The sequence below is a fragment of the Miniopterus schreibersii genome (genome assembly GCF_964146895.1).
Source record: "Miniopterus schreibersii genome assembly, chromosome: 4".
Lineage (NCBI taxonomy): Eukaryota > Metazoa > Chordata > Mammalia > Chiroptera > Miniopteridae > Miniopterus > Miniopterus schreibersii.
Window position 1 is genome coordinate 85,142,773 of NC_138105.1, and position 26,029 is coordinate 85,168,801.

General features: G+C 41.5%; 1 protein-coding gene across 2 annotated transcripts in view; it reads right to left on the minus strand.

The window, feature by feature from the left end:
* GEMIN5 (gem nuclear organelle associated protein 5) overlaps positions 1-26,029 on the minus strand; it is a 34,261-nt gene that overhangs the window by 4,851 nt on the left and 3,381 nt on the right. The window contains exons 4-25 of one of the 2 annotated variants that reach the window (XM_081137019.1): positions 24,534-24,685; positions 24,198-24,317; positions 22,210-22,339; positions 20,883-21,048; positions 19,797-20,009; positions 18,610-18,695; positions 17,573-17,655; positions 16,508-16,644; positions 14,903-14,976; positions 13,883-14,064; positions 13,088-13,227; positions 12,013-12,184; positions 9,818-10,048; positions 8,508-8,621; positions 7,797-7,919; positions 6,670-6,765; positions 6,119-6,256; positions 4,991-5,138; positions 4,614-4,733; positions 3,877-4,087; positions 2,082-2,336; positions 431-593 (exon numbers count right to left, since the gene is read on the minus strand). In XM_081137019.1, coding sequence (XP_080993145.1) covers positions 431-593; positions 2,082-2,336; positions 3,877-4,087; positions 4,614-4,733; positions 4,991-5,138; positions 6,119-6,256; positions 6,670-6,765; positions 7,797-7,919; positions 8,508-8,621; positions 9,818-10,048; positions 12,013-12,184; positions 13,088-13,227; positions 13,883-14,064; positions 14,903-14,976; positions 16,508-16,644; positions 17,573-17,655; positions 18,610-18,695; positions 19,797-20,009; positions 20,883-21,048; positions 22,210-22,339; positions 24,198-24,317; positions 24,534-24,685 — 3,254 coding nt within the window. Of the gene's footprint in view, positions 1-430; positions 594-2,081; positions 2,337-3,876; positions 4,088-4,613; positions 4,734-4,990; positions 5,139-6,118; positions 6,257-6,669; positions 6,769-7,796; positions 7,920-8,507; positions 8,622-9,817; positions 10,049-12,012; positions 12,185-13,087; positions 13,228-13,882; positions 14,065-14,902; positions 14,977-16,507; positions 16,645-17,572; positions 17,656-18,609; positions 18,696-19,796; positions 20,010-20,882; positions 21,049-22,209; positions 22,340-24,197; positions 24,318-24,533; positions 24,686-26,029 lie in introns of both variants that reach the window. The other variant, XM_081137018.1, reaches the window with a different exon arrangement.

Below are 26,029 nucleotides of genomic sequence, written 5' to 3' on the forward strand. Positions count from 1 at the left end.
AGAGAGGAAAGGAGAGAAACATCGATGTGAGAGAGAAACATTTATCAGTAGCCTCCTGTATGCACCCCGACCAGGAACTAAACCTGCAACCTAGGTATGTGCCCTGACCAAGAATCAAACCCGCAACCTTTCTGGTGTATGGGATGACACTCCAACTAACTAAGCCACCCGGCCAGGGCAAGGAATGTCTATCTTTTGTGCTTTTCCAGTCCTAACTTATGAGTAAAATGCTTTTCTCTTGCTCTTAAACTGTGTGTAGGAAAGTAAGTAGGAGGCAATAAGGTGGGTAGGGCCAGGTAAAGGAAAACAGCTCATTCTGGCTACCTCTTAGGAGCCTAGGTAACAGAATTCAAACTTTCTACTCAGTGACACAACTGGCCAATAACTTACGCACTCCCAGACCCATCCCGTCGGCGTGGGGCTCATTTACCCTCAGGAAGGAAGGCCGAGTGGACTTCCTGCATGACGGTGAAGTTCCCCGAGTCGTAGCTCCGGACCACAGCCCGAAGCAGAGCTTCCACAGCCTTGTCCCAGGAGGCCACCTGCTGGCTCAGCACTGCCAAGGTCAGGTCGTGGCAAATGTGAAGCAGGAGCTGGAGGGAGAAGCCAGAGTCTCAGTTAAACATCCCACAAATGTTCTTATTAACTGCACTTGGACAGAAGTACACACAGTCCACACTTAAGAAAGGTCCTCCTTCCACCATCCATTTTTGCCTCCCCATCTGAAACTTTCATATCTAGGTGCAGGGCAACATACACTGTCTGAGTTAAAGTCTGCTCATGCCAAGAAAATGCCTTCACATTTGCTTTTAATTAAAACAAAAAGTGAGTTTCTGGAACTAAAAGCTGTAATTAAAAACAACAAGTAAACCTGAAGTATAATTAAGAAAATTTCTCAATTTTAAGTGAGCAATTTGACGAGTTTTGATAAATATATATATCTATACAGATATCTATGCTAAAACTGCCACCAAAATCAAGACAGAACATTTCATCATTGTAAAATATTCCCATGTGCCCCTTTGCAGCCACAGTCTCCTTTCCCCACCCCATGGCAACCACTGATCTGGTTTTTGCCACTATAATTTTATCTTTTCTAGAACTCATATAAATGGAACTGCAGAGTACGTAGTATTTTGTGTCTTTGTTCTTTCGCTTACAATGCTTTCGAGATTCACTGCTAGTATTTGTGCATCAGTAATTTGTTCCTTTTTATTGTTGCACAGTACAGTATTCCTCTGTATGGACATACCACAGCTTGCACATCCATTCACCAGCTGATGGACATTTGGGTTTCTAGTTTTTGGCTATTGTGAACTAAAGCTGTAATCAGTATTTGTGCACAAGTCTGTGTGGAAACCCGATTTCATTTCCTTTACCTAGGCAGTGGGACTGCTGGGTCATTGGGTACGTGAATGTTTAACTTTATAGAAAACTTCCAAACTGTTTTCCAAAGTGTTATACCATCTGAGGAAGTCTCATTCATCAATATAACAATGTTCCCTCATTTTCAAGAGAGAAATAGATAAGTTGAGGTATATTCACAGGATGGGTAGAATAGTTATAATAAATCAATATGATCTCTTTGCATCAACATGGATAGATTTACAAACAATGGTCACTGCAATAAGCAAGGCACAAAATAATATACATGTGTTTGGCGCCTAGGCTAGGGAAGGGGAACGGGACTGAGGAATGGAACATGAGGGATTTCAACTGGATTCTATTTCTTTTACCAAAAAACAAAAGAAAATACAAAACAAACCCCCAAAATATGATGAAGCAAAAATGACAAAATGTAAACATTTGTTAACTCTGGCTGACGGGTACTCACACTTTTCTCTGTGCTTTTCTAAATATTTAGACTTCTTTTTTTCTTTTAAAAGGGAATGCCAACGTAAATCTAACTTCAAAGCTAACGGGCTTTAGTCTGGCGAGATCTTTCCAGGTTGCCTGGGCCTGCCTTAGTCTTTTCTGAAATGCAAACTGGCATTGGACTTGTTTCCTTATTACACTAGACCTGGGTTAAGGAATTCCTTCAACTCAGTGATTAATATCAAAAGCTCACGCCGACTGAGTACCTGTTTGAAGGGAGTGTTATTTGTAGCAGACGGGTACTTGATAGTTTGCAGCTGCTGAAATGCTGCCTGATACTGCTCTGAGGTGTCCAGGCTGAAGGCGCTCTTCCATACAGCAATCACTCTCTCCGAGAGGGGCCCTTCAGTGTCTGTGGACCAGGCGTTGTAAGAAGAGGAAGAGCTTTCACCCTCTGACAGCTGCCTTTCCTCCCAGTGCTTAGAGAGTAGCTCGAGAAGGCAAAACACCAGTCTCTGACCCTGGAACCCAACAACAGAGGAGGAACTGTTAGGCAGGGGAAGTGATTATCTAGACAGCTTTCCTAAGTTTCTCACAGTGGGTTGCCCTTTACATCTGCAGCAACCGAACCCCCTTAGTGGGCTGCTGCCCACTGTGAGTCATGTATGAGGGGAAAAGAGGTGATCTAGCAGACAGTTTTTCCAGATATCTTTTGGAGGAATTCCTATCTGTAGCCTTTGGAGCTCAAACAACCTTTATATAACATGGGACCCCAACTACAGCCCTGCCCACTGCAATTTAAGCCACATACAGATCAGCCAAGACTTGTGCCCCTGTCTGAGAAAAGATGGCCTGGGCTCATCCAGTTCTTTCCCCTGCCTACACTGAGACTAAGGAATACAGAGAAGAGCCTAATGGGCAGAAGGTGCTGGAGCTGACACACTGTGTAGATCTGAGCTGGGGCAGTGGTTAGGGGCCATGTCCAAATAGGATTAACAGAGGGAGTTGGCTGGAAGAGAACAGAAACACAGAGAAAGGCCTGAAAAATGGCTACTTTTGCTGGGTTTTCAGTTGCCATGAGATTCCCTGTGTGCTCCTGTAAGTACTGTTTTCTCAATTAAGCTTGGGAAGGTCTCTGTTCCATACTGCCAAAACAGCCCTTATCAGACCAACATTTAGCATAAACTTGTAGGTGCTGTTTGGGAGAAAAAATAATGCTAAATGACCATTCTGGAAACTTTTTGTGTGGATAAGTTAAAATCTCTCTAGATTTGGTCATTTTGAAAATAATGTACCAAGTGACACTACCTTCGAGGGTGTACTACTTCGCCTCCTTTTTTATTCTGCAGTTTCCAGAAAGCTACTTGCTCACCTACCATTTTCCTTGGGCTTTCAACATTCAGCTAGGAACTATTTTTAGGCTCAGCTGCTCTACAAGGGAAAGAGGAACTGAAAAAGTTCATGTTAGTACCTGACAAAGCAAAGCCATCTCACATGGACCAAATGTTTATGTATTTTGAAAACTAGGTGAGAGTGATGCAGCTTTTAAAGTAAGCTCAATTTTAATGTGTCAAAAGGCAGTGGGAACAATAAAAAAAAAAAGGGCATAGAAGTTACTCATTCCTGACCAGGTGGGAACAAAACATTTACCAAAATGTTTCAGTTTCACCACACTTCTTTATGGCGTGCAGCTGAAGAGGGTGCTGCAGGCAGAGCACCATGATTTCTGTTGGAGGCCAGTCCCTCTCCCTCTTCCCTGATATGCTGATGACATCAATGAACCAGCACTAGGCTGCCAGCCCAGGCAGGGGCCCAGCTGACCAGTCTATTCAGGATGTTGTACACGAACCGATAAGAAATGGGAATTAATGTGAATGACATATTACCTCCTACTCCCAATATGGAAACTGACAAGCCACGGTCCTTCAGTGGGACAGTATGTCCAGGACACCTGCCAAATTGGTACAGCTTGTGCAACTGGGTTACTCACCTGGAGTTTGACGAGAAAAGGCTTCGGGGCCCTTCCTTCTTAAATATCAGGAGATGCAATAACAGACTGACCTTCAGACTTTCATGGAGCTTCAGGACTTCCTGGGCTCCCACCCAGTTCCTGGCCAGAAGCAGCTCTTGGGCACATCTGAGCGCCAGGGATGCAGACAACTCATCCTCTCCCACGATGGAAGCCAGCTCTGCGGCCGTTCTAAGTGACGCTGCATCCCCCTTTTTGGCCAAAACTTTGGCTGCATCATAAGCGGAAGCGGCCCCTAAATAACTACAATACAAAAGAAAACGCAAAGTGTCATAAACAAATCTCCTATTCCTCCCCAGAGGGTCAAATCATTTCTTCGGTTGGCGTTTCCTTGCCTCTGTGCCCTCCTGTGGTCCCAGGTACGCGACTGCCTCCAGCTATAGCCTGAGCCCAGCGCAGCAGAGCGCGGGAGGCAGCACCACTTGGGTTAAGGATATAGAGGAATCTCAGTATCTGCTGAACTGAACCCAAGCAAAGGAGTCCTTCTCTTCTACTTTTCTTGCTGGATGGTGTAAGACAGACATCCCTAGAAAAAGGTGTAATTTCTTACAGCTACTGGAGTTTCTGGATGAGTTATGGTGACCTACATACACATCAAGGAAGCAGATCTTGATGAGTCTTACAAAGCTGGGTTTAATACACACATGCTTTTTTAAGTTTTCTAGTCACCTGACCTTCACCTCTAAGCTGATCACTTTCATTCTCGCGCTGCTCTTCCGTGTCATAGCTCTTTTGTGTCTGGGTGCACTCCTGCCTCCTTCAGGCTTACCATTTAGCAGCCACGGCATAATGGCCATCTTTTTCAAGGACGGCTCCCCAGCTAAGGTACAGGTCCTTCAGGATTGGGTCCTCGGGGCGCAGACGGGCCTTGGCAACTGCAATAGCCTCCCTAGAGGCAAGAACAGATAATTAGCCAACCTGGAGAGGCTTCTCTATAAGGGGCCCCTAGGAGGGGCTGCAAGATAGGACAAACTATCCCTTTTGTGTTGTTCCAACTTATTATAAAAAATGATGTTCCTGCATACACGGGAAGCTAAAATCACGTTTCACATGTTTGATTACCATAAAGATTTTATGCTAGAGCTGTTAAGTAGAGTAACTTCACATTATGTCCAACTACTAGTTCAAATGTAGGGTAATACAGACCTATAGAAATGGTTTGACTTGAGCAGCTCCACAGCTTCATACACTTTGTGGATAGAAAGTAGGTGAGAGGCAGCCTTGACATACTGATCCTGAAAACACAACTGTTTGGCAAAAGCTTCCACAGCCCACAGCCACACGTGGTAGCCAGCTTAAAAAAAGAAAAAAGAAAAATGGTGGTCAAATAAGCAGGTTTAAGGGGGGGGGGAAGCATGTACACATGTACATTTGGGTTGAAAATGCCTTCTTAGTCACTGTATTAAGTAGAAAATTTAGATAATTCAATTGCCACTAGAGATCATTTGCTTTACCTATCCCTCCCCACACCCACATTTTGAAACATAGTTTCTTTGACTATGTGATACATACAAAATTAAAAAGGTACAAAAATATGGAAGTCAGGATAGTGGTTACTGTTGTTGGGGTGTGTGGATACTGATGGCAATGCAGCATGAGAAGGGTGCTGGTAATGTCTTGTTTCTTGATATGGGTGCTGGTTACAAGGGTGTATTCAGTTTGTGAAATCAGTGATACACTCATGACCTGTGTGCTATCTCTGTCTGTATACGTGTGTGTGTGTGTATGTGTGTATCATACTTGAATAAAAAGCTAAAAAAAGGCATGGCATAAAAGGTTTCCCTGTATCCTAGCACCCTCCCACCCATATTATCCAAATTCCTTTCCCTAGAGACAATCATTACTAGTTTCTTTGGAAATACAGTCCATGAATACAGAACCATACATATATAAGTGACAGAGTACTAAATATTCTGTTGTGCATCTATACCTTGCTTCTTTTTACTCACTATACTCAAGTTCAGCTCCATATTAGAATGCACAGAGCTGCCCCATTCTTTTGTATCTGTATTTGTATAGATGTAACCAGTTTCTCACCGATGGACACAGAGGCTGTTGGGATCTTTTGCTATTAAAAAGAATGCTGCAACAATAGTCCATGAATATTTGTCATGTTGCAGGTGTGAGTACAGTTGAATTCCTACAATTAGAAGGGCTAGGTGAAGGGGGATGTGCATTTTAAATTTATTAGACATGGCCAAATTGTCCTTCAAGACTCTGTTCATCTTTAGTGGACATCTAGAGATGATAGCGCTTTTGCTGAAAAGAACATACCAACTGGTGCCATAGCCACAAGATTGTCGGTCAGCTCCCCTCTTTCCGCTGCAGTCTGGAGAACACCTTTTAGATCTCCTTTCCAAAGCATGAGCTGGTGATACAACTCAGGGTGGCCATTTTCCAAGTGACCCTTTCCTATGCGGAGAGAGAGAATGTTTGGAAGGTGTTTCAGAAACATCTGTCTACACTAACTTCTGCAAAAAGAAAGGCAGGATAGGATAAAAGAGAGGAACAAACTCCTAGAATACGAAGCACTCGCTGATGGGGAAGTCACCTCCCGGCATGATCACAATTGGGCCAGAAGCCCACCCAGTCACTTGTCCACCCCACTCGCTTTCACTCAGCACTCAGCGGGAGCTCTGTGTTTAGGGTCTGTGACAGATGCAAGGGGTCTGTGAGTATGGAAACTGGGGAGCTCATAACCTAGTTAGTTGACATGTAAAACTAACCATTCCAAGGCCCCTGGGTGGCAGCCATAAAAGAGGTGCATGCAAAGCATTAGGGAAGCATAAAGCTGGAGGGGACTTCGTTAGCTGGATGTGCCTCACCTTCAACCTCCATCATTCTGTACAGGGTAGCCCTGTCTGTGAACAGCCCCAGGTGAAATCTTTCTTCAAGATCAGCAGACACATCCTCATTTAGCTCTGCTAATTCAAAAAGATAAAAAAAGAAAAAAAAAATCAGATGAAGTGATTACACAGGTTACTGTTTTCTGTCTAATAACTTCCGAATGTTATGGCCAGAACACCAATTTCAGACCCTGAGAAAGAGTCCTATGCCCCTGTTTACCCTAACAGAGAGACAGACACCCCTGCTGGTTACAAAGGTAGCAAAATAGGAAAATATTTCCAGTTTGTTAAGCTGAGCTTGGGCCAATACAATGAGACAATTTAGTTTACAGAAAGATTTTGGGGGAAAAAGGAATGTAAAAAGCCAACCCAAAATTTAACATGTATTTAAATGCAGTAAAAACCAAAAAACTAACAAGTAAAGAAATGTCCTTAATGTTCACTAGGATCTAGCACAAAGGGATTCAAAATTGATTCTGTTTTTAATCTCTGGAGGGAGAAAAGAAACAGATAATAGTGTGGCTTTGGAGAGAAATGGAGGAGTGGGTGTACAGATGGGAAGGAGATTTACTTTCTTTTCATACTGTTTGAATTTCATTTTATCACCTCATCCCTTTTCAACATGTAAAAGTCAAAATAAAAAAAAAATAAACACTGCAATATCAAAATAACAGTCATTAGATGAGGGCTTTGGAAAATTAAAACCTTCTGTAAACAAAAACTCCCATTAATTTTTCTTAAAGGAATTGCCATATTGTGGTATATTTCCAATAAGCAAATAATTCTGTTTCTCCATGAAGGCACTGTTGATTCATGCCGAGACATTTAAGCCATTACACCAATTCTAGGACGTAGATGGCTGGTAACAACTTGATTGATAACAATAAAAGCAGAGCATTCCATATCAGATGCTGGGGAGTACTGACAGTGGTTAGGGTCAGGTAAGGGAGCTTGGCAGTGGGGTGTGGGAGAGGGAAGGATGGCAAAGAATATAGAAATACAAACAATTTTGGATACTTGCACATTCATTCAACAAATAAACAAGCACCTCTTGTGTACCAGTTCCCAGAAGACTACAGATGGGCCAAGGAAGTGTATTTTTGTACCTTTGAAGTGCTTTGCTGTTGCTAGTACCAAACAGTCCTGATGAAGCTCTTCTTTGGACCTGTGGTCCAGGCTTGTACTCAGTGGAAGCATGGAACGGGCTTTTCGCTTCTTGACTACGGCTTCTGAAATGTAATAGAAGTAGACTGTCTAAAGAATAGCTGATCAGAAACAAACTGAATGCCCACTGTGTGAATGTAACCTACTGGAGGTATACTGTTGGGCATAGAAAGTTCCTACTATTATAAAGCAGCTTTCAAGTTAAATTAGCTCGAGGCAATATTCACACACACAAACACAACCCTGTGAACACTTGTGAAGCAGTATCAACAACTATAAAATGACACATTATCAAGTACTAAAAAATGTTTAAAAAAGCATGCCCTGCCCTGGCCAGTGTGGCTCAGTTCATTGGAGCATCACCTGTGCACAAAAGATGGCGGGTTTGAGCCCTGAGCTGGGCGTGTGCGGAGGCAACCAATCGATGTTTCTCTCACATCAATGTTTCTCTCTTTCTTCTCCCTTCCTCTCTCTAAAAGCAATAATAAAAAATAAAAAAGCATGACCTAAAATTGATATATAATCAAAACACTCACAAATATTTGCAACTTAATAAAAACACAACACCCCCAAAACCCACTACTTCTGAGTTTTCAGTTGCATGTAACATTTGAGGATGCTTTAACAAAGTATTTTAATTATTAGATACCAACCTGGCTTGTCTTTAGGTGGTTCCTTTTTCAGAAAAGTGACTTTATTATTCACGATGACTTTTGGCTTTTCTAAGCCTAAGGAAACTGGAGGGCAGATAACTGGTTCTCTAGAAACTGCATCATAGGGAAATAGAAAAAAAGTTTGGATAAGAGCAGTGCAGAATCTAGTTCTTTTTAAAAATTAAGAACTATAACAGGCTTAATGGTGCAATTTTATCTATTACCCAAAATATGAGATCAAATACTTTGGAAAGGAAGCATGGGTGGTCTCCCCTTCTCACCTTATAGGCTGAGTTTCAGGATTCTGTAAGTTTGTTGCTTATCACTTTGACTAATTGATCTAAGGAGAAGTTACAAGCTTCTAGCCTCCACAACTTTATACCATAGGCCCAGAAGTTCCCAAACTTTGCTCAGGTGACAAAGGACATTTTACATATTTAGATGACAAAGTACTAACTGCATGTTTAATTACACAAACAAGGAACAACTTAACTAATAGAAAAGATTGAGGGCATGTGATATGGAGTCACAATCCAGCGCCTACCACAACCATGAACTTAAAAAACAAAACAAAACAAGCTGTTGATGTACAGGGGTAAAGGATGTTTTTTGTGTAGCCGTTTTTATTTTTAAATGTATCTTTACTGATTTCAGGGAAACATCAATGATGAGAGAGTCATTGATTGGCTGCCTCCTGCATGCTCCCTGCTGGGGATCAAGCCCGCAACCTGGGCATGTGCCCTGCTGGGAATCGAACCTCGATCTCCTGGATCCTAGGTCGATGCTCAACTGCTGAGCCACACAGGCTGGGCTCATTCATAAAATTTTTAAGAAAAAAAATCCCATCAGGTACAAACCTAAGTAGGAAGGTGAAAGCTTGCAAGGTCCTAGAGTGTTGGCAGCTTCTAGGTCAGACATTTGTAAGGGAGAGGTGGTTTCTTTCAATAAGCATGGATGACAATGTCGAATTGTTAGAACTTTTCCCATGGAGGTTTCTAAGTATACCCTCCCCAGCTCTGCTTTGTCCCACAGGCTTACCCTGCCCAAGTTAACTAGAAGTTTCTCTGCAGAACTTCACTATTTCCATCCCAATCACCCACGAAATCCCCTTTAACATCTCAAAGGTGTTCAGAAGCTTAAAGAAGTCCTTTGAAAAAACCTGAAGTAGCTTGCAAGGGCACCAAAAACACCACCCAATTTAAGGAGCTGGGAAACCAGGTAGGTCAGAGGCAGAGAAGTTTCACACGGAATAAGAACGTGCTTTAGTTTTCGAGTGTTTAGTCCTAGAGAGTTAGTGACACGGCACATACCTATGGAGGCGACACTGCAGGGTAACTCTGGCTCCCGGGCCTCCTCCTCTCCCTCCTGGTCAGACAGGCTGCCGTTCTCAACAGGCCCCGCGCTCTCCCTTACACTCTCGTCTTCATTCCCGTCGTACAACTCCTGCTTTACAGACACTCTCGAGGTGAGCTTTTTCTTCTTTTTGGGCTTTGGCTTGGGTAGAGAGAGTCTTTTTTTCTCCAATTCAATACTTTTCTTGCCTATAGGAATCACAATAAAAAAAAAAAATGGATAGACTAAAATATACATTTTGATTAGAAGCACCCTAGGAGATAATCTCCAAGGCCTCATTACTCTTTTTTTCATAGCATTCGTACCCTTTCCCTTCCTTCACAATGAACCTTTAGTTACATTACCCAAATGGTAACCAAACGAAACCAAACCCTTCTGGAATTCCATTAAATCATAAATACCACGGACAATTACCCCTGAATACTTCAGTGAGTATCCTACAACCACGACACTCCTCCATCACAGCACATTCAGATCAGGAAACTAACGCGGCTATGTCAGTGCTGCCTGCCGCACTCCATGCAGGTTCCGCCGGTTTCACCGAGGAGGACGCTTGCGCAGAGGCATCACACGCTGCGCCTGCTCGTTGTATCTAGTTTCCTTCAGCCGGGAACAGGCTTGGTCTCCCTCTGACTCCTGACTTGGAACTTTTGAAGATTACAGGACCCTTATTCTGTCCAATGTCCCCCAAGCTGGGCCTGCCTGATGCTTCTCATGACTAGATGGAGGACATGCGTTTTCAGCTGGAATTCACAAAAGTGAGGCTTTGTTCACCTCAGTGCAACCCATGAAGTAGCATGTAATTTACATTTTTCTCATTATTTGGTTGTTTACTTTGATCACTTAATTAAGGGGGTGTCTTGCAGGTTTCTCCCTGAAAAACTGTTTTTCCTTTGTAATTACTATCTGCATCCATTAGTTTTGGTATCCACTGATGTTTCTTGACTAAAAATTGTGACTATGGTGACTGCTGAGTAGTAGTTTTCAAATTCCATCATTCATGCTACAGATAAGTTGGCATTCTACTGTAAAGAAGCTTTTGCTTTTCCCCACTTATTTAGACATTATTGATTTTTGTCAGTATGGATTCATGAACTCCTATTTTATACTTTATTTCACTATTGTTACTTATTTTTTAGTTTTAAAGTCATCTTTATTGAGGTATAATTTAATAAGCTATATTCACTTTTTAATACGTTGATGAGTTTTGACAGACAGTACATTTCCATTATCTCAAAATGCTCCTTCATGCCTCTAGTAGATGCACCTCCTTCTGCAGCCCAGGCAGCCACTGCTCTGCTGTCACTGCCGTTCAGTTTGCCTGTTTCAGAATTTCATATTACGTATAATTATATGTCATGCTGTGTATTAGAATTAACAGCATGGAGTCTTTTTTGCTGGCCTCTTGCTCAGCATAGCGTTTTTTGAGATCATCTACTTTGTTGTGCTTATCAGTAGTTACTTTCTTTTTATTGCTGAGTAATTTCCCAGGTAGGGACACACCACAGTTTATTTACCAGCTGATGCTGTTTTCAATTTGTGGCGTTTACAGGTTAAGCTGCCATGAGCATCCCTTTACAAGTATTTATGTGGATGTATCATTTCATTTCCTTGGAGATATTTCTAGTTATTTAATATCTTGTTTACTTATCTAGCTGTTTATGGTGAGTGGGCAAGTCTGATACCAGTTAATCTTTCATAGCCAAAAATAGAATTCTCCTGTTAGTTATTTTCAGTTCAGATTGTCCCAGATTTGGTTAGTGGAGCCCCTTCAGGCTGGCTTCTTTGTCCTTTTGATGTAGCTCATTCTTTGAGCACTTCCCTCTTTTGACGTATAAAAATGACGTTCCAGGTTCATCTTGTCGATTTCCTGTCCCAACCTGGAATTAGCCATTTCTCCAGGAGGCCCTGGCTGGTCCCTTTTAACAAAATGGTATTTAGAAATCCAGATCTGGGTGCCAGGTATAATTGTTACTACTGGGGTGTTGTCTTCAGGCCCGTCATGGCTGCCTTGCGTGCACAGGCTCCAACCTGCTGCTGTATTGTCACAGCTGCCCTGCAACAGTCTTCCTTGCTTGTCCCTGATCAACTTTACTGAGGAAGGAAGAGAGGAAAGAAGGCAAGCACTTATGGGCTCCAGGTTCTGACTGACCTTGAGGAGGCCGGGAATGTTCTTGCATGGAAGCGAGCCACTTGTACACACAGAAGTCGTCTGCCCCTGAGTAGATGCAGTCTGGGTCCAAGGGGGACCATGCCACGCAAAGTAGTCGACCTCGATGTCCTCGGAAATTGCATAGAGGCTCTTCCCGGAGAGTATCCCACACCTGAAACCAAAGGTCACATGACAGAACAGACAATTTCTGCTTGTTTTATTCTGGAGGATAAGCTAAAAACAGTAAAAAAAACCTGTGCACACTTATTTCCTCTTGTGATTTGTCATTTTCTCGTAAGAGTTCAATTTCAGAGAGTGCTATTTCCAGTGGGGGTGGTTTTGCGTGAGCTTCTAATGGTGGCCTATGGATTCCATTATCCTGAAGTAGTGCTGCATGTTATTTATGAAGAGAATTCTAACTCAGACCACCCTGCATGTGTGGTGCACACTTAGGGTTCTAATTTCTCATAGGTGATTCTTTTGTCTCCAAGTACCTGAGCAACTGATCAGTGTCATTGTTGTTTCTTAAGTTACACCCGTCCCCATTTCACAGAGGGCAGTGCTTCCTTACAACTACACACTGGGACAGACACCACCACAGTTCCTAAGGTCTGTTCTGGTTCTGATACCCACAACTCCTACCTCATAGTTCTGGCTGGGCAGCTCATCATTATTTTTTAGAACTTGGAGATTTCTGACTTTCCAATTTATTGTTAGAAACTGTTTTTATGATTTATTAGTCACAATTTCTGTGTTTGAATAGCAACAAGTACTTTTCACATCAATTTATAAGTCCATCATACTGACCATAAGAAGTCAGAAGAAAATCTTAAAAATTATTAGAATTTAGCTAGTTCCTATTAATACTTTCCTTATCATCTAAGTAAAAACAACCACCCAATCTAAGCCTGTCAAGGGCCCAGATACGTGGGATAAAACTAAGATGCCTTCTGGAACTCAGAAGATCCCTTTCTGTAGATCACAGTGAGGGAAGGGAACGTACACAGCCAGGGGAGAAGAGGAAAGAGTCTGAGTTAGAGCAGAGTGAAGAAGCCGGGCAGAGCCGCGGGAGTACCTGAGCTGTGCCGTCGTAGGAAGCGGACACCAGCCTGCCGTCATGGTGCGGGCTCCACGCCAGACTGGTGATCTTGGCTGTGTGCCCCGAGAGGGTGCGGTAGGGCTCCGTGATGGTCACGGGGGGTTCAGGACTGCTCTCTAGAAGACAAGGGGAAGATGAGGATCCCAAACACCACCTCGCAGGACTGTGAGAATCGCGTGGTGTGTAGAATCTCAAACGGCCCTGGCCGCTCTGGCTCGGCGGTCAGAGCGTCGGCCCGCGGACTGAAGGGGCCCGGGTTTGATTCTGGCCAAGGGCACGTACCAGGCTCCATCCCCAGTCCCGGACGGGGCGTGTGTGGGAGGCAACCAACCAACGCCTTTCTCACATCGATGCTTCTCTCTCCCCCACTTCCATTCTCTCTGAAAAGCAATGGAAAAAAATCTCCTCGGGTGAGGATTTAAAAATAAAATACTCAAACAGTACAGAAAGAAGGTATAAAATGGAACAGTTTTTGGAGAATCACTTGGCAATAACCATTCTTTAAAATATCTGGAGAAAACATGCACGAAACTGATAGCACTGGTTATTACTGAGGGATGAGATTACAGGAGGAACTTTACTTTCTTAGTTACCATTTCTGTCATATTTAAAATTTTTCTTATTTTAAATAAGATGAATATATTACTTTTGAGAACAGGAAAAAACAAGAATAACATTTATTTTAATAGCAAAAAGTAAAAAGATACAGAGATTTGAATGGAAAGTAGCTAAACATATGATTGCACCCCCAGTATGGAAGAAACCAGTTACCTATGACAGTCTTCAGGTTGTGCACATAAATGACTGCATTGTTGGACCCGGAGGCCATCAGATAGCTTAGCTCTGGCTGGCTGCCATGCTCGTGATGCCAGCTAATAGCATTCACAAGCTTGTGATGCTGCTGGATGGTGCAGATCAGTTTCAAGTTGGGAGCCTGAAATATTTCTATTGATCTGAAATAAGAAACATACCAGGACAGGAAAGATGGATAATCAATTTACAGTCAATGAATCTCCTTCATTCCATTAGCCAAGGAAAGGTGAAATGGACTAGGATAACCCTATCTATCACTACAAAGGCCACTCTGTATTTTCAGCTTTAAAAAATACCTAAAATCTCTGGAATGTGTTTATTAGGCTCTTGTAATAAACAGTGCTAGGGAGAAGCTAAAAGAATGAATGAACCAATGGCTGAATTAGGGCTATGTTACTATGAACAGCATGGAAAGGACATGGTGAGGCCTAAAGAGGACTTGTGCCTAGGCTTACTTTAAAAAAATGAAGGGAGCCCAGCCGGGTGTGCCTCAGCGGTTGAGCAGCGACCCAGGATCCAGGAGATCAAGGTTTGATTCCCGGTCAGGGCACATGCCCGGGTTGAGGGCTCGGTCCCCGGGAGGGGGCGTGCAGGAGGCAGCTGATCAATGACTCTCTCATCACTGATGTTCCTATCTCTCTCCCTTTCTCTCTCTGAAATCAATAAAGACATATTTAAAACAAAACAAAACAAGGGAGATTTAGGTAGTTCAGTGCAGGAGATGAGCATTTTGTGAAGCATCAAACAGCCAAACACAGATAGGCAAATACTCCTTGGAATGAAAATATCCAACTTATTTTGCAATTTTCTAAGATGCAGAGAGCTTCTGGATCGTTCACAGATGTCAAGGATAAATCAGAATATCAAATACAACTGGGCTTCCCCAACTAACAGTACAGACGGCATCAGCCAGCTTGCGATCAAATATATGTGCAGTTACGAAGTTTTGTTTTTTTTTTAAAAGAAACAAACACATACCCATCTTCATTGCCAAGAGCCATGATTTTGCCATCTGCTTTCCAGCTGATCTCTGTGTGTACAGGCAGTTTGTACTAGAAACAAAACAAACCAATCTTGACTAAAAACATTGTTCTTCTCTCCATATAGCTTACAAATCAATGATGACAGCATTAGAAAAAACAAAATCCCTAGTTTAAAAATGTTCTAATTATACAACAGCCATTCTTGTAAATAATCTACATAATTAACCAAAGAATTACTAAGAACAAATGTTCTAATTATAATTTCCTAATTGGGATGAAAAGAGGCCAGTAAATACTAAATGTCTACAATGTCTAACCTTGTGAAATGAGCTTCATTAAAATGATTTTTATCCCACAAGGAAGAATGAAACATCTACTGGCTTTGACAACATAGGGGTCATGGTCTCCTTGGCAAAAACCATACACACTGCTTTTTTTCTTCCCATCTCTTCTGTTTCTTTTCATTTTTGTCTGAACTTTGTATGTTAGTGTTCCCCAGGGCTGCCTGGGCCCTCTTCTTTTCTTTCTTGTCTCTCTAGATCACCTCGTATGTGCCCACAGGTTCTTTAGCTACCATTCATGTTAAGGGATTCTAAATTTCTATTTCCAGCCCAAACTGTATGTGAGCTTCTCCTTTCTCTCTCTCTCTCTCTCTCTCTCACACACACACACACACACATCGATTGGTTGCCTCCTAACTGGGGCCAGGGATTAAGCCTGCACCCGGGGTACGTGCCCTTGACTAGAATCAAACCAGTGACCCTTCAGCCCGCAGGCCAATGCTCTAACCACTGAACAAAACCAGCTAGGGCCCCTTTTATGAGCTTCTGATCTATACATTCAACTGCCACAAAACTCAAAGTTCATTAGGAACAGGAATTTGGTCTCTTTAATCATTGCTAAATGTTAATGTTCAGATAATATTTAAGACGATGCAATGGAGGAGTGTAATCAATAAAAATACTTCAGTTTATGATTAAATGTTATTTTTATGCTAGCTATACAAAAATAATGAGCAACAATGAAAAATGCTCATTTGAAAGAGTAAGGAAATCTCAGCATTTATGATTTCACTTCAAAAGAGAGTTCTGGCATACAGAGAGACTGATAGTCATCAAGCAAATGTGATTAAACGCAGGAATCTGGATCAAGGATAACGGAATTATTTGTATTATTTTTGCAGTTTTTGTGTAAATCTGTAATTACTTTATTAAAAAATTAAAAACAAATGACAATTCTGTCTTGAGCAAATACCCTGCAGCCACAGGTGGACACCATATTACAAAGTTATTTTTACCAAGGCCCCATTCTGGAGGAAGCGGCTGGCTGGAAAAGGGTGCTTTATATTCAAGATCTGAAGTTTATAATAAATCACCAATTCAACTGAGAACTTTTTTTTTTTTTTTGGTTAAGTTCCTTGCTTTACTCAAGGATAAAGAATTCTAAGATATGTGTTATAACATAAATTCACTGAGTTTTTAAAGAACATCTAAGAAGTCTGACTGCACATAATGGATATCTCTAATAATGGGATTTATTATGTAAGATGGGAAACCAAGATACAGAGACCCAGAGAAGACTTTAGACCATAAGAACTTACTTTGATTGAGTTGGTGTCCCTGATGAGTTTGTTTATGTCAAAGGCCTCTCCATTAAGCTTCCAGGGGTTATGCTGGAAGACAAGTCCCTCCCCTCCACAGCTGTATAAAGTCAGGGAAGGCTTGTCTCCTTCTCCTCCTATGTGACATAAGAAAGCTTATCAGTTTTGTACTGTCAGCTACAGCCTGATTATATCCTACTATCAATTGTTTAAAAAGAATTACATTAATAAAGCCACAGTTTTTCGCATCTGAACATAGTTGTTGGGAGAAGTAACAATGGTTTACTAGTAATTCTACATTAATATTTACAATGTAGCACATTTGTTTTAAACATTCTTCTGCCATTCAAAATAGTAAGGGTGCCAACGCTGGAGTCAGAAAAGATGTTCTCAAGTTTCTGAAAACTTACCTTTTCTTTCAGAAATAAGTGGTCTACTCTTTGGGTATTTAAATATATGGAGCTGCAGGACTTCCTATGACTAAAGCAAACAGTGGTTCTGATGGTTTTCTATAAGGGCAAGTTTTACTTGCACCACTGTTAAGACCTCTGCCTGGCACAAATCAAGGATCCGATAAACATTTGTTGAATGAATGAAAGACTATTGCAATGCTTTCTGAGTTCTGATGATTTACATTATCCTCTCTATGTAATGAGTTACTGTGGAAATTTACAGATGTTTCATTATAGAAGAGTAAGAAAAGTTTACCAAAGATTTTTGCTGAACACACTCATTTTAAAAGATACCTGAAAGAACTATCACTTGAGGAATAACAGAGAGAAAGGCAAGACTGAGGGGCTAGAAGAGGGACAGAGTCAGAATACAGTGAAAGGCAAAGAGAGGTCATTTGAGAAATTCACAGTTTGCTTTGGAGTTTAGGGAGGCTTATTATGGGGGAATGCTTTCTGACTTATCACCCAGCACGCCTGCCCTCATGGACCCCTAGGGATATAACAGCCACGTGTAAGCAGTCACTGTACTAGAATATTTATGACTCTTGAATATCTAGGATTAAATTGAAAGACAATACTCTTGTGTTTGTAAGAAAATGGCTCAGACACTTACCAAGTGACACGGAGGGTATTGGTGGCCCCCAGGCTAAACTGTACACAGTCTTCTTATGATACGTGCTAGAAATCTGTGGAGGTCTGGGAGGAAGGGGGATTACAAACAGAAAGATTTAAACAGAAAGGCATGGTTGAAAAAAACGCCACCCCCCAAAGGTCCCTATTATAGGCTTAGTTGCTGATATTAGAGAAAAACAATATAATAGTACCCTTTTCCAAAGAGCTGACTGTAAAGGAACAAATGCTTAAATAACACACCATGTAATGATATCTACTAACAAAATGAGTAAGTCTCAAACACACTTTACTCAGAAAAAAATGTTACCCTCCTCCCCCTGCCTGACCCACTCATCTGGTCAGTTTGTAATAATTTTCCCATCTCTCCCTCTGAGTTGCCCACTTCGTTTAAATGTCAAATATTCTAATATTACTGTAGTTATTTATATAGCAGCATATAGGCTATCACAAGAAGAGACAAATAGGACTAGATATAAAATGCAAACTGCTCAGCCCAGAACTAAGGTTACTGGTAAGCATATATTATCACCATGTATCCACTTCATATTCAAGTAAAAGACTGTAATTTTAGGTTTACCCTGTCATTAATATCACACTCTTAAACTAAGACAAGATTTTAGATAGATTTTAAAGTTTTTTAAATTAATTTTTTTAGAGAGAGAGGGAGAGAGAGAAACATAGATGTGAGAATGAGACACCAGTTGGCTGCCTCCTGTATGCCCTCTACTGGGGATGGAGCCTGCAACCCAGGCATGCGCCCTGACTGGGAATCGAACCAGCAACCTTTTTTTTTGGTGCACGAGATGACGCTCAACCAACTGCCAACTGAGCCACACTGGCCAGAGCTGAAAAATATTTTTTAAAATTAAATTCTGAGTTTTAAACCCCAGTGTCAGAGTCAGACTCTTAAAGATGCTTCCCGGGCCAATTTTAATGCATGTCCAGGTTTCTGAACTCAAACTCCATCACTGACATTTTGGTCAGTGGCCTGAACAAAGAATCATTTATTTCTCTTACTTGTTCGAGTAGGTGTCATACAATCCTACTTTTCCGTCATCAGTTCCAAAAGCTAAGCAGCCTTCCTTGGTCGGGTGCCAGCACAGCTACAAAAAAACATGAGGAAAGGGGTAGACTGTTAAGGGAATTCTCAGATTATCCTTCAGGCGTTTAAATGGAAAACTCTTGGTGTCTTCTAATACAATTGAAAAAAAAAGTCAAATAGGTTCAAACATGTACATGATACACCATTGAGTGGGGATAAAAGATGCCAGAACAATTTAGGAAGTATGATTCTATTAATAATTAACAAAATTTGGAAAGATACATCATAAATTATCAACAATAGTTCTCCCGATGTGGAAGGGGGCAAATGGAGTGGAGGGCAGAGTAGGAAAAAGTTTTTGCTTTCTACACTCCTGTACTATTTGGTTTTCCTTTTAAACCATAAACATTTATTGCTTTTAGACTAAATGGCTACAACAGAGGTCTCACTTTGGAGAAAAACAAAAAATTTATACATATGGTTTTATAATGTGCTTTCTGTTTTGTTACTTGCATTCTTCATGAGTCATTAACATCTTTTCACGTCAAATAAAGATCTGCATTATCCTTTCTAATGGGTTTTTTATTTTTTATCCTCAGCTGAGGATTTTAACCCCCATTGCTTTTCAGAGAGAATGGAAGGGAAAAAGAGGGAGAGGGAGAGGGAGAGAAACATCGATGTGAGAGAGACACAGCAACTGGTTGCCTCCCACACGCACACCGACTGGGGCCGGGGATCGAGCCTGCAACTGAGGTATGCGACCTTGGCTGGAATCAAAACCGGGACCCTTCACTCTGGGCACCGATGTTCTAACCACTAAGCCAAACTAGCTAGGGCTCCTAATAGTTTGATACAATTCCAACATGTGGTTATACTATAACTTAATGTATCTTTCAGGAATGCATATCCAGGTTATTTCTAATTTCTTACTATTAGACAACATGGTGACTTGAACAAAGCTTTAATTTTAAATCCTAAATCTGGAGATAGTGGGTTTGGCTAGAGAGGGTCCTTCTCTTTTCCCAGTTTCAAACTTTACTGAAAATACCCTTGAACAATCTGTGATTCCCAAAAGAGTTCCTTTAAGTGAAAAGGTAGTCCCTAAAAGAGAATTCCTTACTTGGAAAAAAGTTCATAGCAAGCTCAAAGAAAGCATCCTTACCGCTGTAACCTTGGACTTGACACCCTGCCAAAAATGCTTCACGTCATAATTGTTCTTTATGGAGAGTGTATTCCACACGCGGATCATGCCATCACCAACGCCTATGGCCAAACAGCCTGTGTCCACAGGAGAGAAAGCCAGACTGTAGGCAAAGCCACCGAGGGAAGGCAGGGTCCAGCAGCACTCCAAGGTGGCCATGTCCCAGCATTTTACCTGAAAAGGTTAAGGGTTAGGACCTAAATGTAAAAAAGATCAGAGAAACAGGAAAAAGAACCAGCATTTCAAATACAATGGGTTCAGAGAGTAGGTAAGGATAGTAATTTAACTATTCTAATAGGAAAAGGAAAAGCATCGCTTAGAAAAGACACACAACAGTAATAAACTGTGGAGCTCAAAGGGATCTTAGTATAGATTTATCCCCAGAGATGCCACGTGAACTCAGGGCACACAATGAGTAAACCAGAACCCAGGCCTGCAATTACAAGCTCAATGGCCTTGCCCCTCTGTTGTATTAGAGCACCCATAACTTCCTCATCTGGCAAACTCTAAGCAATAAAATGGCCTCAGGACAGTGGAAAAATCAGATGTTATCTCAAGAAGCAAAGTATCTTACCATACTGAGGGGAAGAGCAATGCTAAGTTTTTAGTTGTCACTTGTTGAACAGAGGAACTTGGGAGAAAAAGTCTATCAAATGAGTCTAGCTTAACTGAAAAGAGGAAGGCCATAGACTCAAAGCCAATTCTCCCTTAAAGAGAGTCGCCAAGAGCAGGTGATTCTGCGACCTAAACTACAGACAAGGACATGCCAAAGCCAAAGCATGATGACCCCACAGACCCTTCCCGGACACGTCTACTCTTCTGTATCACATCTGCTTTAACAAAAAGGCATCTAGGTGGGCCCTCACCTTTCCCCTCCCACTCTGCTGCTGGTGTATTTAGTGCAAATCAGTAACAGTAACTGTGACACTGGAACTGGAGGCAAGGAGGGGTCTGAGAACTGATGGATGGTTTGAAAAAGCCCTCTAATCCCATCTAAGTCATCAATCACTGCTCTTCAGTGCCCGATGCAGAGTAAGCTGTTCTTACATCTCTGTCCATTGATGTGGAAAGCAGCAGCTGCTTGTCATCCTCAGTTTGTAACGGACATAAATTAAACACAATTCTTGAATGGTTCTGTCCTTCTGATGAAGCACTGAAGAGGGTATATTTCCGTCTCCAAGACTGAGTGAGATCCCACAACAGCAGTTCACCTCTGCGAAGGAAAAACGGGCATTAGTTCCCTTTCACAAGCAGCTGAGAAGAAATTCTGAGCCAAAGGGTGGGTCCTCAGTTGCAAAATTACTGCTGTTCATTGTTCCTCAAGGGAGATAATTTGCATATTCTGAAGTATGCAAAGAACATCTCTGGAAGCACACACAAAAAGAGTCACTCCATGGGGAAGGGAACCAAGTACTGGAGGAATCAGAGGTGGAAGGGTTCTTTATTGTAGCTTTTCTTCTTTTTGGACCATGTCACTGTGCTTGATTACCTTTTGAACAGGTTTTCCTAACAGCTTTAACTGGAAAATGCCACATTTTGCATAGCCCCAAAGGATTTAAGACACAGTACCTCTTTTATGGGTCAGTGGGGGGGGGTGGGGGGGTGTGCATGATGGGCCATGACTAACTTTTTTCTTTTTAATCTGCAACCAAGGATATTTTTTCCATTGCTTTTCAGAGAGAGCGGAAGAAGGGGGAAGAGAGAGAGAGAGAGAAACATCGATGTGAGAGAGACACATCGATTGGTTGCCTCCTGCACACACCCCGACCAGGTCCGGGATCGAGCCTGCAACTAAGGTACATGCCTTTGGCCGGAACTGAACCCGGGACCCTTCAGTCCGAGGACCAATGCTCTAACCACTGAGCCAAACCAGCTAGGGCCATGACTAATGTTTTGGTGGGATTTCTACATGCTTTACCTGTATTATTTTATTTAAAAGCAGGGGCCTATTATCGCAAGCAACTAGAAGCTGGCAGTCAAATTTTGTTTAATGAATGGCTATAATCATCCTAAGAGATAGGAAATTCTGTAACCTCCCCTTCTTATATGTGAAGTAATTGAAGTTCAGAAAAGTGAAGGGTCTTGCTCATGAACATATAGCAGGTAAGTCACAGACTGATTCTGAAATTCAATTCTGTCTGACTTCAGAGTCCACACTCTTAATAACCAGGTTATACTTATTTGATCTTTTCCCAACTCTGTTATTAGACAGCACAGGTATTGGGCCAGTGATTTTTCCATTACAAATGGCCTGTCATAATATAAGCTTCAGCCACTGCTTTTTCCACCTTCTGTGTCTAGAAAAAGAAGTCTAGGAATTCCTGAGGCTAGAGAACAAAATATGTCAAAGAGCATGACCAAGAAAAACACTTACCCAAAACAGCTAGATACCAGCTGTGTGGGCTGATCTTTGGGCCAATGGAGTGTCAACCACAGACGCTCTTTAACAGTTGGGTCTATGCCGCCTCTTCTCTTCAGAAAGGGCAATTTCAAAGTCATCACACCTGCAGATTAAAGAAGGTCCATGGGTGCTCCAGACAGTGAAACTACATGCATAGAGTCATTAGCAGTTCACAATACAGTAGTCACCCTTTGTCTGCAGTTTCAGTTATCTGTGGTCAACCGTGGTCCAAAAACATTAAATGGAAAATTCCAGAAATAACAATTCATAAGTTTTACATTGCACACTGTTCCGAGTAACGTGATGAAATCTTGTGCTGTCTGCTCCTCTGTCCTGCCCTGAACATGAAATCATCCCTTTGTCCAATGTATCCATGCTGTATGTGTTCCTGTATATGTCACTTCATAGGCTATCAGATAGATTATCCTGGTCCCTCAGTGCTTGTGTTCAAGACACCCTATTTTACTAAATAACGGCCTCGAAGTCATTCACATGACTTACTGCAGTGTATCACTATAATTGTTCTAGTGTATTATTGTTGTTACTCTCTCCCTGTGCCTACTTTATAAATTAAAACTTTAACATAGGTATGCAGGTAAAGGAAAAAGTATAGTATATATAGGGTTTGGTGCTACCTGGGGTTTCAGGCATCCACTGGGGCTCTTGGAATGTATTCCTCTCAGATAAGAGGGGACTACTGTGTAGTTTGTGGTTTAAAAGTTTGTTAGTTTGGTTACTTAGAATTCAGACCTCATTTTCTCATGGTAACATTATGCACAGTGGTTAATACCAGTCTAGCTAATTTAAGTCAAAGAAGCTTTTAGAGGGCGGGAAAATGAGTTTCCAACTGGAATTGAGCACTCAGGTGGTAACACAATCTGATTCTCCAAAGCTGGAAGCACAGAGGGTGGGATTCTTCCTTCTAGTCGCCAAGAAATCCAACAAAGGGGACAAGTCTGGCAGTTAACATGTTGCGACAGGGAAGTCCCTCCACTTATGACTTGCGACTAACCAGTGGTCCTTAGTCCTCATGGTGTATGAGAACCACTGGTGGAATTTCTAAAATGCATATGCCAGGACCCAATGCTGAGATTCTGAATCAGTAAATTCCAAGATTGTTGTCCATAAGTTCATTTATTTATTTAATTATTATCTTTAAATTCCTCAGCATTATTAAAGTGTTGTCCATAAGTTTATAGGTTACCCTTCTGGATGGATTCTTAGCCCGATGTACTCCCACTTGGGAGTATCAACTGAAGTATGTCCAAAAGCCATCCACAAACCCTAAAACACTGTTTTCCCAAATGATACTAAGAGCTACCACTGACTAAGCCCTAACTATGCTACCTGCTTTACATGCACAAATGCTTTTGAACAAGGATGACATAGCTTCTATGGTTTTCAATTAAGCAGAGAAAAAAGACTGCTATAAAGAGAAAGGCTAGATTTTTACTATACAGGTAACATCCACTCTGCTGGATTTTCTCTCAATCTTAAGGTAAAAGTTCTGCTCAAAGAAATGCTTAGGAAAGCTTAATGACTGAGGGGCTCTGTACTTTGGATAAATGAGCTTTCACATTTAAACATGCACTTCTCTATTGGGTGTATATTATTTATTCAGCATTTGTGCATGAAAACTTCTAGTGATCTTTTCCATTCCTCTGATCAAGGCTTTGCCAAGTTCCAATAACCCCAGTTTCCATAACATCTTATCTTCCATACCAAATAGTGACCCTTCAATGAATGTAGCAGAAACCCTCACCTCCGACTCCAATGCCAGATGTTAAGAGCACAGAGTTCTAGTCCAGGCTAGGCTGGGAAACAACTTTCTGGATAGAAAAGTAAAAGAACTGCTTTTGACAGGTGATAAGCTTTCAGTACAGGGCAGAATAAAAAACCTTCCACCTCTACTGGATCAATAGAAGTTATACCGTGAAAGAAATATCAAACATCAATCTTACCTCGGCCTCTAGAGCAGCTCCAGATTCGAATGGTCTGATCTTTGCTTCCAGTGGCTAAGTAGCAGCCTTTTGTTACTGGAGTCTGTGCTATAACTTTCCCATTAGGAATTTCAGGTTCTTCTAGGATAGAGATGGTAATTTTGTTTTTAATTTGCATGAAACAGGCACTTATGTCAAAGAAAAAATAGTTTGCAAGGGTTCCTGAAACTTAGCTATCGCTTTCATAGATCTGATCTGTAAAACCTAATATTTTAAATATAATTCAAACGATACAATTCTACCCATTGTGTTCTTTAGCTCTAAAAAGTACAGAACCCTCCCTTAAGTGACCGCTACCTGCATTTTCCCCTTGATTGATGGACAGACAGTCTTCACCAGGCAGAGGACACCAGGCTATGGAGTGGATCTCATCATCATGGCCCCGAAACCTGTGAGTGACTTCTCCTTTCCTGCTGATGTCAATTATAACCACTATGCCATCTTTGTAGCTGAAAAACAAGAATAGGAAATGCTTTGTTTTTCAGTAAAATTCTTGGCTTAGGAGTTACTGTGCATTTTTAAAAGTGCAGTGTAGTGGGGGTTGGGGAAAAGGGAAGACAAGAAATAATTTTGTCCTTTGTCCAAAGTTCATTTCATGCTTCCTGACCTTTCAAACGCTCCTCCACTGTCAACTCTGGTACCTGAGAGAGTGCATGCGGCCCGACACAAAGCTCAAATGGTTGCCGCTTAAGTTCTAAGTTCTTATAGGGGCTCGGCAATTCCTCTCATTAGAGACGAACTGTCCCAACACACTAAAAAACTCCTCCTTTTTACCAGCGATCCTGCTTTTCGAACTATAAACTTAACAAAAACTGCAGAACTCTAAAATTCTAGATCTGGGTATTCCAAGGCTATCATTTAGGGAACTCAGAAGAGGCTGAGAAATTCTAATTTTTTAAGTGAGGAAGTATTTCAGACACAAAGTATCTACCACTCTGCCTAAGAAAAAACTAATGAGCAATATACAGTGAAGTCCTCTGTCCCTCGCATCCTAAGCAAACTCTGCCCCCCTCTTCCCCAGAGGGAAATTCCTCCCCATGAATTTTGCATTACATCATTCCCAGCCTTTCTTTGTTTACATTCCTAAATAAGATACAGAATTATTTTGTATACAGTATTTTAAAACTTCATATAAACGATGTCATTGTGGCCTATTTTTCTGCGGCTTGTTTTCTTCAATCATTCTGTTTGTGAGTCAGCCACATTAACACATGTAACTCTGTTCCTGGTCAGCCATTTACACTGTTGTGTAGTACTCCAATGTGCGAATATACCTCATTTCTTTATTTATTTTCCTTTCAAAGGGCTCACATTATCTGTTACACACAGAACATGCTGCTATTAATGTTCTTATACACACCTAAGACAATGTCTGGTTCGATGCCTAGTAATGGAACTGTCAGGATGTAAGATACGCACATCTTTTGCTTTACTAAAAAGTGCAAAACTGCTTTCCAAAGTGTGCGTACCTATTTGCATTTCCTTCATACTACATAATCCTACAGGGAAAAATACCATTGACAGCTTTATTTATTTAGTTTTCTCCTTTTATAAAAATTTCCCCCCATTATAGCTTTATTAAAAAAAATGAAATCAGAGAATATATCAATCTTTGAAAACATGGACTTTGAACACCACCCAGTTCTGTAACCTAATAGTCAGGCAATCAAGCTTTTAGGGAACAATCACCATTTTTAAGATCCTTGGAAAACAATCATTCTCATTCAGTCCTGCGTCTGACTGTACCTGAAAGTCTTCTCTTGTGAATTCCAGCTCGTCTTTCAAGGTCAGTT